The sequence below is a fragment of the Phalacrocorax carbo genome, chromosome 1 (genome assembly GCF_963921805.1).
Source record: "Phalacrocorax carbo chromosome 1, bPhaCar2.1, whole genome shotgun sequence".
NCBI classification, from domain to species: domain Eukaryota; kingdom Metazoa; phylum Chordata; class Aves; order Suliformes; family Phalacrocoracidae; genus Phalacrocorax; species Phalacrocorax carbo.
Genome location: NC_087513.1, coordinates 15,662,485 through 15,676,270, shown reverse-complemented (window position 1 = coordinate 15,676,270; position 13,786 = coordinate 15,662,485). Strand labels below are relative to the sequence as shown.

General features: G+C 42.9%; 1 protein-coding gene across 1 annotated transcript in view; it reads right to left on the bottom strand.

The window, feature by feature from the left end:
- The window catches only part of CDHR3 (cadherin related family member 3), a 66,957-nt gene that overhangs the window by 21,777 nt on the left and 31,394 nt on the right, over positions 1-13,786 (bottom strand). The window contains exons 4-9 of the mRNA XM_064441705.1: positions 11,306-11,474; positions 8,716-8,801; positions 6,678-6,772; positions 6,468-6,572; positions 2,657-2,805; positions 222-411 (exon numbers count right to left, since the gene is read on the bottom strand). Of these exons, the coding sequence (XP_064297775.1) occupies positions 222-411; positions 2,657-2,805; positions 6,468-6,572; positions 6,678-6,772; positions 8,716-8,801; positions 11,306-11,474 (794 nt within the window). The remainder of the gene's footprint in view (positions 1-221; positions 412-2,656; positions 2,806-6,467; positions 6,573-6,677; positions 6,773-8,715; positions 8,802-11,305; positions 11,475-13,786) is intronic.

The following is a 13,786-nucleotide window of genomic DNA, read 5'->3' as shown; positions in this document are numbered from 1 at the left end:
CACAGATATTTTTAGTCCAAATTCCCAGTTTAAACATGTCAGGAAATTGAGGTTTGTGCCCTAAGACATTTACAGTGAACATTAACCTTTAAAGGCTTAAAGATAAATGTCCATTTGAACCTCTAGCTGTAGTAGGTCTGGGGACACTAACTGGTGAACCCTAGGCTGCACACTGGTTTGGGGCAACAAGGCAACACTAAGGCAATGAAGACCCTCAATACCTGAAGGTAGAAGGATTGCATTCTGGTGGGTTGTCATTGATATCATCAATAATGATTGTGATCTCCATTTCGCTGGCATGATCGCTGCTGGGACTTTCCTCTACGCGGACTATCACTGAAATGTTAGGATGGAGCCGCAGTGGAAGGGCATCTCGGTCAATTCTCCCAGTCACCTGCAGCACTCCGGTTGCTGGGAAGAAAGCATCCAGAAGTTAGATGCTTACCATGGAGGGAAGTAAGAAACAGTTGTGGTGTGCATGCAAGAGGACAGCGTACCTCAGCAGACAGGTGGCAGGATAAAAAGTATTCTGTTCTGTGCAAATCATGCCTGGTTTAGTTATTTTTCAAAATTATAAAAAATGGCTCTGAAAGTTATGTGTAAGACTAATGGATAGATACCCATTGCTCAAAAATATGCTACAGGTGGCATCAGCAGAAGGCTTGGAAAGCAATTAGATTTCCCTTATGCTTTCAAAGAGTCAATACAAGTCAGAGTTGAGTGCACTCACAAAGCATCGAGGACAATGAGCTGCTAATGCCTGTGCTGTCACAGAAACACAGAATCACAGGTTGGAAGGGACCTCAGGGATCATCTAGTCCAACCTTTCTAGGAAGAGCACAGTCTAGACAAGATGGCCCAGCACCCTGTCCAGATGACTCTTGAAAGTGTCCAATGTGACCGAGTCAACCACTTCCCTGGGGAGATTATTCCAATGGTTGACTGTCCTCACTGGGAAAAATTTCCTTCTCGTGTCCAATTGGAATCTCCCCAAGAGCAACTTGTGTCCATTCCCCCTTGTCCTCTCCATGGGACTCCCTGTAAAAAGGGAGTCTCCATCTTCTTTGTAGCTACCCCTTAAGTACTGGTACATGGTGATGAGATCCCCTCTGAGCCTCCTTTTCTCAAGGCTGAACAAACCCAGCTCTCCCAGCCTATCCTCATATGGCAGCTTCCCAGTCCTTTGATCATCTTGGTGGCCTTTCTCTGGACCCCTTCCAGCCTGTCCACATCCTTTTTGTGTATTGGGGACCAGAACTGCACACAGTACTCCAGGTGTGGCCTGACAAGCGCTGAGTAGAGTGGGCTGATGACTTCTTTCTCTCTGCTGGTGATGCCCTTTTTGATGCAACCCAGCACCCTGTTGGCCTTCTTGGCTGCAGCAGCACACTGTTCGCTCATGTTGAGCTTTCTGTCTACCAGGACCCGCAGGTCCCTTTCGACAGAGCTGCTCTCCAGCCAGGTGGATCTCAGTCTGTGCTGCACTCCTGGGTTATGTTTTCCCAGGTGCAAGACCTTACACTTGTCCTTGTTGAACTTCATAAGGTTCTTGTTAGCCCACTCCTCCGGCCTATCCAGATCTTCCTGCAGAGCAGCTCTCCCTTCTGGAGTGTCTACTTCCCTGCTCAATTTGGTGTCATCAGCAAACTCCATCAGGCTACACTTGATGCCGTTATCCAGATCACTTATAAAGATGTTGAATAACATTGGGCCTCTAGCTAGTAAGACTGCTTCACTTCCTACTGTTATCATTCAAGCATCCTTCAGCACCTCTAAATCTACTCACACGTCAACAGAGCTGCTCTTAGCTGTGTGACAGATTGTGCCAAGTGCTCTGGTCAGCCATTCACTTAATATTTTTTTCACTTCTGTTAGCCTCTCTTCAAAAAGAGAAGGTTTTTGTGTCAGAGCACAGTACTATTCCCAGAGCACAACGGAGGTAAAGGAGCAGTGTATATATCTTCTGCCTTTTGAAGTGTAATTGACAGGGAGGGTGACAATACATGGCCAAAGGACATAGGGAATCCAAAGCATTTAAGGATCATCCTGATCCCCCACAGCACTGTGTTGTGTGGCACCTCTTACAGCTGTAATAAGCAGTTCTAAAGCAACAGCAGACAAGGAGTGAAGGAGTCACTGAATGACAGCCCTGGAGCAAAAACCTCAGGGCACTGGTATACACACCCCAGAGAGCATGGGGAGACAGGACCATCTTGAGAGAGAGGACTCTTTTGGATGGCCTTGCCTAAGAAGGGTCATGAAACAAGCAATGAAGCTGAGGTGCAGATTTGCTGTGCACTTCAATGCTAGAGCAGATTTCAGGCTGGAGTGTGCAGCTGTTTCAGGAGCCCCAGAAAGGGTCACTTCAGTCCTCAGAGATTGAAAAGAAGGCAAATAATCTTTCCTCCACCCAAGGGACCATGAATATTTGTCAGTAAGTCACCTTTAGTCTACTTCCTTCAAGATATCTTACTGAATCTTGGTCCGCTGACTGAAGAATTTGACCCTAATAATGTACCGAGCATTTCTTATTTCTAGGGGTAGCCACAGAATAAAGTAAGTCAGTTTAAAACTAAGGCAAAAAAAAAAAATTTCTCCAAGTAGCCACTCTCTTTTTCAGGTGTCAGAAAGCACTTTTTTTTTTTTTTTGTCTTACATGGATTTATGGAGAAATATCTGTCAGAAGACTGGATGCTGTATAAAAGTCTGCTGGGAGAGTCTTCATCATCAGGATCTTTAGCTGTCATATTGGCAACAACGGTGCCCAGGGTTTGCTCCTCTGGAATCCTGTAGATTCTTTGCTTTCTACAAGATAAAATAAATTCAGCAATGCACACATCTGTGTTTGCAAGGGCAGCTGAACACAGACTTAGCTGAGCAGCCAACTGAGCAGGAGAGCCATGGCCACTCTGGGCTCAGAGATGGCCATTTGCATGTCAGGGTAAATATCCCAGTCACTGTTTCTGCCAGCTGGACGTGTAGCAATAGCTGAACTGGTGTGTGATCATAAAGCATGACATAGCCACACAAGTAAGTGTCCTTCCCCTGCAACTTTTTCACAGTAAAAACAGTTTGACTTTCACAGAATCATGGAAGCTGAAGATGGCAGGGGCTGTTAAGTCATGCAGTCTGTCTCCCTACAAAGCCACCAGCTTGTAATGCCACTTGCTTTAATTCCTTCATTTTACAAAAGAAAATCAAAAATAGACGCAGTAATACAATTAACCATCTTTTGGAATGAATGCTGGAGGCTTTTGGGGGACAACAGTACTACTAAACAGCTGAGTTGCCCCTGCAGTAGGTGGAGACAGGGAAGAGCACTCCTGTGGGTGCCCACCAGATGGACACGCTCCAAACTCCCAGCAACATCTGTCTGTCTGATTCATTCTATGTAGGGAAAACAGTTCTTTACTGCTGCTGTTTGGTATGCCAGTGGTCCCAAATTTCCCATGAATTAAGTGAGTTTTATAGCTCAGATATAGTCTGACAGGTAATTGTGCAGGATTGCTTATAATGGTTGCAGTTGCATGTTCACATGGGTACTCAGGTATGCAATAATGGTACTTGAACCACATGCAAAAGCAGGTGTGGACAAGCACACAAAAACTGTGCAAGGAATTTATGAAGGCTGACTTATTCTACTGAAACACACACAAACACACAAACATCTCCTGCTTCTAGAAATCAAAGGGAGTGGAAGGTGCTCAAGAGTTCAGAAAAGCATTAGGAGTATGCTTCAAGACTGAATCCTTTTTGAACATTTGAAGCTTCCTATGCCACCACTTAGTTAATTGACTAATCTATAGTTCCCAGTAAAGGAAAGCATAAGCCCTTATTGTCCTCTGAAAACCAACATCATGGGCCACTTAGCCCATGGAGCCACGGAGCAGAGAATTGCAGAGACAGAACAGAAGATCCCATGCCTCCAGGTCTCCACTCGCATTTTTAAAAATGGTTAAGAAGACACAGTATCTTCAGCTGTTTTGTCAGCTCATACGAAAAAAGGAAAGCATACAGGACAGAAATCGCATAGTGTTTTCCCAGTAAAAACACCTAACTTACAGCCAGAAGAAAACAAGGAGTTTGTGAAGGCTGGGGAGTCAGTGTATTTATTATGTTTCTGTCTTGCTCTTGACATTGGATATCTTCCTTCCTTGTTTTCCTGTTGCTTCCAGAGTCACTCAGAAACAAAACAAATAGCAATGTACCTCCTTCACTGTGACCAAAAATGCCACCCCAAAATGCCTCTCTGATCACTGGGCAATATGGGAGGGACAGCTCTTACTGGGTTTGGCTCAAAGTAGGGAACTCCCTGTGCCCACAGCGACCACAACTCCAACCATTCTGTGGACAGAAAATTCACCACAGCTCCACCTTTGTAGCCCTACCAGCTCCCCTGTGCCCTGCACCAACCATTGTCCAGTCCCCACCAGATCTCTTGGGAAGAAATGGGATGTTTTTGAGCACATCCCTGTAGCACTGAGTACTAGTACAGCTGGGGAGGAGTTGGGGCCATTTCCTATGCAGCTAGATCTGGGCTGTGTCCTGTTGTCCATCTGTCTGCCACCTGCCATTGGTTTTTTACAGAATGGTTGAAGCAGACCTTTTAGACGCTGCAATGTAATAGCAAAGGAAGCATATGTTTGTTTTCTTGTCTTCTCCTTTGTTTTCCTGACTCCACAAGTTTTCCACTGATTTTAACAGCCAGAATTTCAAAAGGCTGAATGCCAATGTAGTGTTGTGAACACCAAAAACAGATGTGCTTGCATATACTATGGGAACAATTTAAAAGACCCTTTGAAACTCTGTTCTTGAAAGCTTTGATGGGGGAGAAAATAAATAAGGTTTGCTAACTAGTCGAGTTTCCCCAGCTCTCATCCCACTAATTATTATAGTGTCACAAAGTACATAGGCCCAGCATGCAGCTCACATTTTAGCAGGGGAGCGGCCACACATGTGGATACTGAGGGCAGCTTATGAAGTGTAATTTAACCTAAAGTTCTTTACAAACTGAGCGGCTCTTTTTGGTCTGTAGTGTCAATCTAAAAGGGAGAAGATTCAGGCAAATACCAGGCCTTATTTGTGCCATATGAGAACTGAGTCTTAGACCTTAGGTGTTATGGATGCTCAAGTCACTGCAGCTTTCACTAATTCAAAAAAGTAGATAAATACTTAAAGTACTCCTTTAGCATTCCAGACATAAGGATAAATAAACAGAAATGGCAGCATTTGGAGGAAATAATCAGTCCAGAACACAATGTGCAAACGTCACTGGGAAGAGGATTCCTCCTGCTTGTAGCACTACAGTAACATGGAGCACGCTGTTAACCTTACAGATTATTGCAGCCATGAAGTTCAAGTATTAAATAAGTGGCAACAACAAAAAAAATCCATGTCTGTTTCTAACATTTCATTTTTCAGTTTCTTCAGATTGTCCACCCCTTTACCCAGCAAGATCTAGATCCTTGGCCTCAGCCCAGGAGCCATGCATTGCTCTGGCTCCACAAAGCATCCAGAATATTGCTCCAAATAAGTGGCTGGAAACCTCTTGGCATGTCCCAGGTGCTACACTGCCTTCTCCTCTGCACAGATGGCAGGAGGGCAGCCTTCTTAAATATTCTCAGCGAGGACCTTGTAGAGCCTCAGGATCAGGAGATATAAAGAGTGTGTCTTGAAACCAATTAGTGTCTCATGCAAGAGACAAAGATAAATCAACAACAGAATCAGATCAACTGCAATAGTTGTCAAGCTCCTGTTTCAGAAACAATCGCCCATCATGCTTTCCACCATAAAACAGCCTGCTGGTGGCACGTGTATATTCTTTCCCATTTTTCCAAATTTTCAACAATATTCCTGATTCCAACTAAAACTCCATTAGTCTCCAAAAGCTATTTCTGACTTGCATGTTATGACACAATTTCCTGCTTATGACATGGTAAGAGACAACAAAGTTTCAAAAATCACCAGGATTGTTTACAAGCGTAAGTGTCTGGGAAGAAGAGGAAGACAGATCAAAAGTGAGACCTTTTTATGTCTAGACATTTCTGCATGAATAAACATCATTACAGTGAAATGCACATCTGCATGAAGGGTAAATTCTATATGATTGTATTCACACAGGGTAAAATTCGTCTCCTTGTCTGAACTTGTCCAAAGGTCTTTGCACAGCTTTAACCTCTCTAAATGCTAACAAGTACAACAAGCTTGTTTGGCTGTTCTTAGCATGAAGGCAGAGCCTGAAAAACTTCAAACTGTTAATAATACAAATAAGAATAAAAGAGAGAAATGAGGGCAAAGCTTTCCAGTAGAAGAACAGCAATAAAAGAAAAAAAAAAAAAAGAAAATACTGTTTTCAGTAGTATTTTGTTATATTTACTTGCCCTTACGTTACACCCTCCCATTGATGCCAAAGCAGTAAAGGTGGGAAAACATCTAGATTTTGAGTACAATGTAAGTTTTTCACTCACGTGGTAAAGTAAGGTCTTTCATCATTGATGTTAATTATATTTATATTCAGTGTTTTAGTCGAGTTGAGTCCTTCTGGATCTGTCACTGTTATATTTAAAAAATAACTGTTAAATAATAAAACAAAATAAGAATCTTCTGGTGGTTATGTAGGAAAACATTTCTCTGCCTACTGTAAGTTAACAGACCATGTAAATAAAATACATGCTCACCAATGTGGATCTTTCTCATAATCAAACTTTTTTGTGGAAAAAATGGCTCCGCTTTTCAAGACCAAGAATGGCACTGATGCAGGAAGCAGTGAATACTGAAATGAAGAGAGCAAGAAATTAGTCTTTGTATCTTTAAACATCCCTCCATTCATTCCTTGTCTTGTAAAATGGGCCAAGTAGTACTACAGTTTTGGCCCCAAAACTGTGAAACATGGTGACATGCAGATGCCAGCACAAGCCCTGATCATCTGAGCCGAAGCAGCTCAAACGTGGTTGTACGTGCTTTGCTTGACAGCCAGTGGAGAGCCACAGACACTGGATTAAAATAAAGCCCACACTATTCTCCGTCTCTGTGAACTCCAGCTTTGCAAGGAGAATTTAACATCGAGGCCAGCCAGCAGAGCCACAGCGCAGTAGGCAAAAATCAGCTTTATAGTGGCAACAGAGCACAAAGGAGAAGAGAGAGAAGAAGCGGTGAGGCTGGATTTGGGGAGCATAAGATTCACTCTGCAGGAGGCAATGAAGTTTAGGAGTGGGATGATGGGAGAGGCCAAGGAGGGGAGAGTAGACTTTCACAGAGTATGTGAGGGTGTGAGGCTGAAAGGCGTTCACAACAGCTCAGTGTTAATGCAGGTGTTCAGTGGTGGCATGTAGCAGCAGCTGCTTTGTGACTGCACAACGCAAATGGGTACTGCACCAGCGCATGGGTGCGGGGAGGACCTGAGCACCCTGACACCCTACAGAGCAGGGAGAAAGGCAGCACCCTGATCCCGGCTGCGGGTAGCTACCACACACCCACCATGACCTCCCTGCTACTGTCCACATGCCTCTGCCAGGCCATCACCAATAAGCCCTCAAGGACATTTCCTTTGCTGGTGCAGGTGTTAATAATACTCATAAAGTCTGAAGTATGCAACATCAGAGGGTCATGCACCATACAAGTAATATGCAAAATCCACTGACCAGATCTGTCCAGGGGATGCAACCGCTCTCATGTTATCTTTTGGGAAAAAAACAGGAGGTACAGAGTGCTAAGTGAAACAACTTGCCTCCTGCAGTGATATGTTTAATCGAAATTGTTTTAAAAAAAAGCACCTAGGTGATTACAATTATATTAACAATTTTTTTTGCCAGTTTCCCTTTCTAAATTCCTTCTCCAGATTATTATTTTACCTGTTGCCCAGCATTTCTATATTTGCAGCTCCTTATTATGCCTGAGCTTTGTCAGGGGTTAGAAGGCATGTGGAACTTGCTGCCATTGCTTTCAGAAACAAAGCAGAGCTAAACCCCAGGCCTCTGCTTCCCGCCTGACCACCTCAGGTTTGGTGGTTTGACTGGGCAAAGCCTGAGGACAGACTTCAAGGTAATTGCTCTCTTGAATAATGCTACACATTCAAGTAGCATCTTCAGGTTCAGCTCTTGAATGTGCTGTCTTTTAAAAGCCAAAGCAAATAAAGCAAAGCTACAACCCAATTCCTAGGTAAGTGCAGTTACTTTTCCCCTGTCTGCAAACAAACTTATCACTTTCCAGAAATTTTTGCTGATACCAAGAGTATTTTCAGATCAGCTAACACATTTTCTTAACTGAAGGTCACAGTTTGCCCTAGGATTGTCAAAAAGCTGAGATTCAGTTGCCTTGTAAGCGATTTCCTTACTGCCTCATTTAAAAGAATTTACATTGTGATACAGAAGGTCAAAAATTTTATTAACTTTTAGTCACTCTCATCTACAAGAAATGTTTTGCAAGCCATCTAAAAGAAAAAGAGAGACACAATTTCTGATGTATCTCTGACTAAGTCTATCAAACTCCGCATTCAATATCCCTTAATTTTAGAGGGCTGAGAACTCAAAATACAATTTGTGCCCAAACATTGAGTCTGGGTTTTCTTAGTTTGTTATTGAAAATGCTTCTTTTTTCCTGATTAAACCTTTTCCTGTGTTCCTGATAAGGAAGGAATTTGTTGAAAGATGCTGGCAATTAGCATTTCAGATACAGTGGATTATATAATCTCTGGGTTTTTTCTTTAATACAACTTACTTTGAGTTCAGCATTTTCAGGATCAGCTGCATCAACTTGGTAAATGCATTCTGGAGGTGTTCCTTCCAAGACATAGATCGTTACGGCTGCATGGATATAAGCGTAACCATTGTTAATTGGGTAAGAATAAAGGACATGGAAGCGAACATACTGGTACACTGAAGCTGTCCAGACCTAGTACTGCCTGCTACACCTTCTCAATTCACAAGTGTAATTCCAAAATCATCACAAAGAGGGCAAATACTCAAAAGATAAAAAGAAACCAGTAGCATATCTGTAAACAGGCAACCATCACTGTGAGTTGCAATATGAATTGTGCCTTTGCAAGAAAGACTGATCTTTACTTACGGCCTGTCTTGAGCTGCTCACCAGGTATGGAGTGAAACGATGCAATTGGGCTACACCTGTGTCTTTCTTTACTATGCAGATGGGGAGAACATAGCCCTGTGCTAGGTCCTCATCACCATCCTCTCCCACCTACCCCGCCCCCTGCCAGGAGAGCTCAGAGACTTTCCTCTTAATTTCGGCTTTTCCTTTACACCTGCGAGGTAAACAAACAGTGGATGGTCTGTTCTGACTTAAATTTTTGCCTTATTAAGAGTGCTAATTCAGTGCAAGGTGTACATCTTTCCATGTCAGGATTTCTCACTGCCAGGCCATCCTGTACTGGGGCACTGGCAACAGGTTTAGCTCTCCTTGGTTATAGCCATTAACACAACAACTGATCTTTAGATCACATTATTTGCTTTATGCCCTTTTGTGTCTGCTGGACCCGCTGTTTCTGGACTATTAATTTCAACTGTGACCCCTGCTGACTGCTGTTTCTCATCAGAGCAGTGGGAATCCCAGAGAAGCGTAATGAGTTGTTCCCAGAGGACAACAATATGAATATAAAGTTTAATGAGAGGGAGATGCTTTTTCACAACCAGCGAATGCGCAATTAGTGTCTAATTGTAGCTGGTACTGTTAACTAAAGCCACACAGTTAGACAGATCAGACATCTGTGCTCACCAATTTATGGCAGCTCTGGCTGAGAGTTAAGCTGATGCACTTATTTGTAACAAGCTCCCACGTAAAGTGTGTTTCATGCTGTGCCGATCCCCTGAAGTGTCACATTTAATTATTATTAGATTCCAGCAGCACCCATGATACGCAAGGCACCAGCTATACTGAGATGACACAGCCTCTTCCCTAGGGGAAGGTAATTTGCTTTACAAACTAAGTATTTTATGGAAGCAGGAACATGAACGTGATTCGGAGGCATTAGCGAAGCCGGCTGGATTTGAGCATTTGAGCAGGCCTGGGCTGAACACATCCGGGCAGAAAAGCCTTGCCCTCTGTAGCAGGCAGAAGTCAAGGCTGCAGCCCCTGACCACTCCAAAGGCTGCAAGTCACAGCCTATATAATGCTGCTGCTAGTCCAGATCAGGGGGGTGTGGGGGGGTGGGGGGAGGTGTTCAGCTGCCAGCTTTGAATGCCTACCACAAACAGATCACAGTTTGATATTTTCCAATAGCAAAAAAATTGAATATTGAATTATTGAGTGCTCTTCTATACAGTGCTGTTAGAATATCAAGACTTCAAACAGGCTGTCAGCACCTTGTGAAATAATAAGAGCATATTTTTACCCACTACCTGAACTGTTCTGTCTGTGTGTAAACAACAATAAATACATCGCCATACCCTGTTGCCTCATGGTACAATTTTTCCAGGTCCTCTCCTTAGTAAATAAACATGATAATGTTGCTCAGTAAGACAGTTATTTCCTGTCTTTTTTATTGATGGTGTTGTCACTCATATTATGTACCACATGGCATGCGAAGCCTGCACTGACAAGCCAGGGTTTAGACACTCCAGCCTCATTCCTAAGGCTACTGCAAACTCCTCCCTCTTGCACCTTTGCCAGTGGTCCGAAAATAAACCTGGCTGAGGCCATCTGCCCCACACAGGAGACAGAATTCTTTGCTTCTATCCATTTGCACCACTATAGAGCACAATCTCTGAGATCTCACTCTTCAAAACCGATTTTCCACTTAATTTCTCATGTGCAGGTGCAAATGCAATACGCAGGTGTGAAACATTGGCAGAGCAATTTTTTATTGTTTCCCCTCAGAAATTCTTGCACATACACAAGACACACTAATTTAAATTTATCTTGCTTCTCCAAATCTGTCCAGTTTTCAACAAACAACTGAAACATGTACCCATATTAAATGGTTATATCCCCACCAAACTTCAAGTTTCTAATACGTAACTCTAGGTAGGTATTCATCTTATCAAAAAAAGAACATCCATATTTATTGGTATAAAAAACATTTTTCTTTCTTATAATTCTTCAGGTGCTTCAAAATGGTTAAATCATTTTTGGTCAAAGCTTTAAGAAAACTAAAAGAGCATTTCCAGAGATGAAGCATTCCAAACATTTGTGTAAAATAAAGCTCTGATAAAAAGTGTCCTGTTCCTCCCTTGTTTTCCAAAAGGAAAATGCTTAGACCACTTTAGCTACAGGCACTGTATGCAGCTATAGTGGCTTTTTAATCTGATGTCATCTTTTCAAGTATTGTTCTTTTCAAATACCACCACCACCTTACTTTGAATTGCCATATTTCCTCGAAATACAGGACATTCATTTTTATCTGTTACTCGGACAGTCAGTACTTTAAGGTCAGTTCTCCCAGTTGTGTCTTCAACAAAAATCTGTAAATCAAAGCTCTTTGGCATAGTTTCATAATCTATGACAGGGTTTCCAGTAGTAACAACCTGAAAAGAAAAAAATTATTATTAGCACATGACAAAAGAGATATAAGTTATAGTCTATACAAGTAAATACAAGTAAAGGGGCACTGTCCATCAGTAAGCAGTGAGTATTTTAGATCATCTTCTACTTGCTGGTACATTTCTTGTCAGTGGCAGAAATGTGAGAAAAGCAGAGTGGAAAGACAAAAATGTTATGGCTTCATGGAGTCACTCAAGGACCTCTTTTGTGAGGGACAATTTGAGGAAGAGAAAGCCTAGAAGGAGCTGTCCTGCCTCACATGCCCTTGAAGGCCATGCTTTGCCTTCAAGGCCAGGACTACATCTTGCTGTAACTTGTCTGTGCCAAGTCCTCACCTTTTCTCACCAAGCTCCAGGAGCAGTCGAGGTGTGATGAGACTGAAAACTGGGAGGAAGCCCTGCAGGACCCAAGGGTAGTTTCACTGTTTCTGTGGGTTAGGAGCACGAGGAGGAAGACCATTTATTTGCAATAACGAGCGTGGGGGCAGGAGAATGTATAGTCTAGCAGGTACCAGCCCCTTCCTTGTATAAGCTGCGTCTGGGAGAAGACTTGCAGGAAAGCAAAGAAAGGGGGGAGCTCCACGAGCACACTGAATGCGAGAGGGACCAGAACTGTTTGGTGAATATGTTGAACTAATTAAAAAATAACACAGGCCTTAATTTTTGTAAGATTGGTAAGGCAAATGTTTACTTTGGTGTAGGGGAATAGACAGGGATCGGCGACCGGAAGATCACGGGCTGTGACGGAAAGATAGACTCCTCCCCATAGGAGTGGCAGGAACAGGAAGTGCAAGAGCTATATAAGCGTGTGACGCAGCTAAATAAACGGACATTTTGTATCCATCATATTGATGTCTGTGCATCACTGTCCCCAGGGTGGGTAGAGCCCTGTGTCCCGGAGATATGCAGCCCAAGATAAGTTCTCCCGTAGAAGTGTACAGCTACACTTTGGGTTGTTTTTTTTAAGACTTCCAGCTCCGCACATCACCTCTTAACACAGAAGCTGTATAAGCACAAGACTGACATTCCATTAAAAATATGAAAAAAATCATTTTGGATTTAGGATGAGTCCAGAGCAACAGCAGGATGCTGAAAGTTGTATGCCATGATATTCACTGCTGAAATTAATAAAGAAACAAGAACTTTCCTTTCTTGGACAAGAAAGGAAAAGATGACTTAAATTTGCTGTGTAGCTAAAAAACTCTGAAGCTTGAACACCAGTAGTGGGGGTGCTGTGAAACTGGAGAAGGAGAAGAATTGAGGTTCACAAGTGCGTGTGACAAGGAGCATGTCGGTGTATTTACAATACTGTGGAGCAGAGGAGCCTAGAGAGGATGTAGAAGGAGAACAATGAAATAAATCCTTGATTTTAGATGAGATGCTGTGGCCAGAGGACAAATGCAAAAGTGACGGCAGCACAATTAGAAGACAGAAGCCAAAATAGAGTTAATTAACAAAGTTGGAGGAGAGTGAACAGAAGCACAAACATTTTATTCTTTCTGGTATGTAAAACGGCTGCTCTCTGGAACCTTTTGGATCATTTTGTTACACTGCTGCAGGAGAAAATAACTGTGTTCTGGGTGGTCTCCTTCTCTCCTATATTGGACAAATAGAAGTTCCCCATAGAAGTGATGCTGAGTCAGAAAAAACATTCTACAAAAGCTTGTAACACCAATGGGAAGCTTGCTCTCCAAAATGAATGTTTGCTGGAGACCTAAATACAGTAAACAGAAGCAATGAATTCAGAATAAGAAACTGTCCAATTCTAAGCAGAAATTACGTGCTCTGGGGATTATCCCTCCAGTTCACAGCCAAATATTTTCATTGGTCATGTAACTACAGCCAGACTGTCTAAATACTTGTCTTCCACTCTCCTTTACAGAACAGCTTGCCACTGGTGTAGGCTGTGAGCCACAGTTCACCTCTTCTCCAGGTAGGAGCAATTCTTACTGATAAAGACAGCACCGTACACACTTGAAGCAGCTGCAGACTTTATCAAAGGGGGTCTAGAGTCATCCCATAACTGTCTACCCCTTGTTCCATTTGGGAATTTCACTGCTCCCTCCTTGCCCCTTCACTCCCGGGATGCAGAGGGAGCACCACCAACAGCATCATGGTAGCTTCGGGCAGCAGTATGTTTTCATGCATTCAACACATTTTCTGCCCATGGCATTCTTCAAACAAGAGTAAGATGAGGAATGGGCTGGGCCCAGGTCGCAGAAACAGGGACTTTCTCAGAAATCTCAGAACATATCAAGAAATGTGATATTGCCTTGCCTTGCTGCAACAGGAGTGGA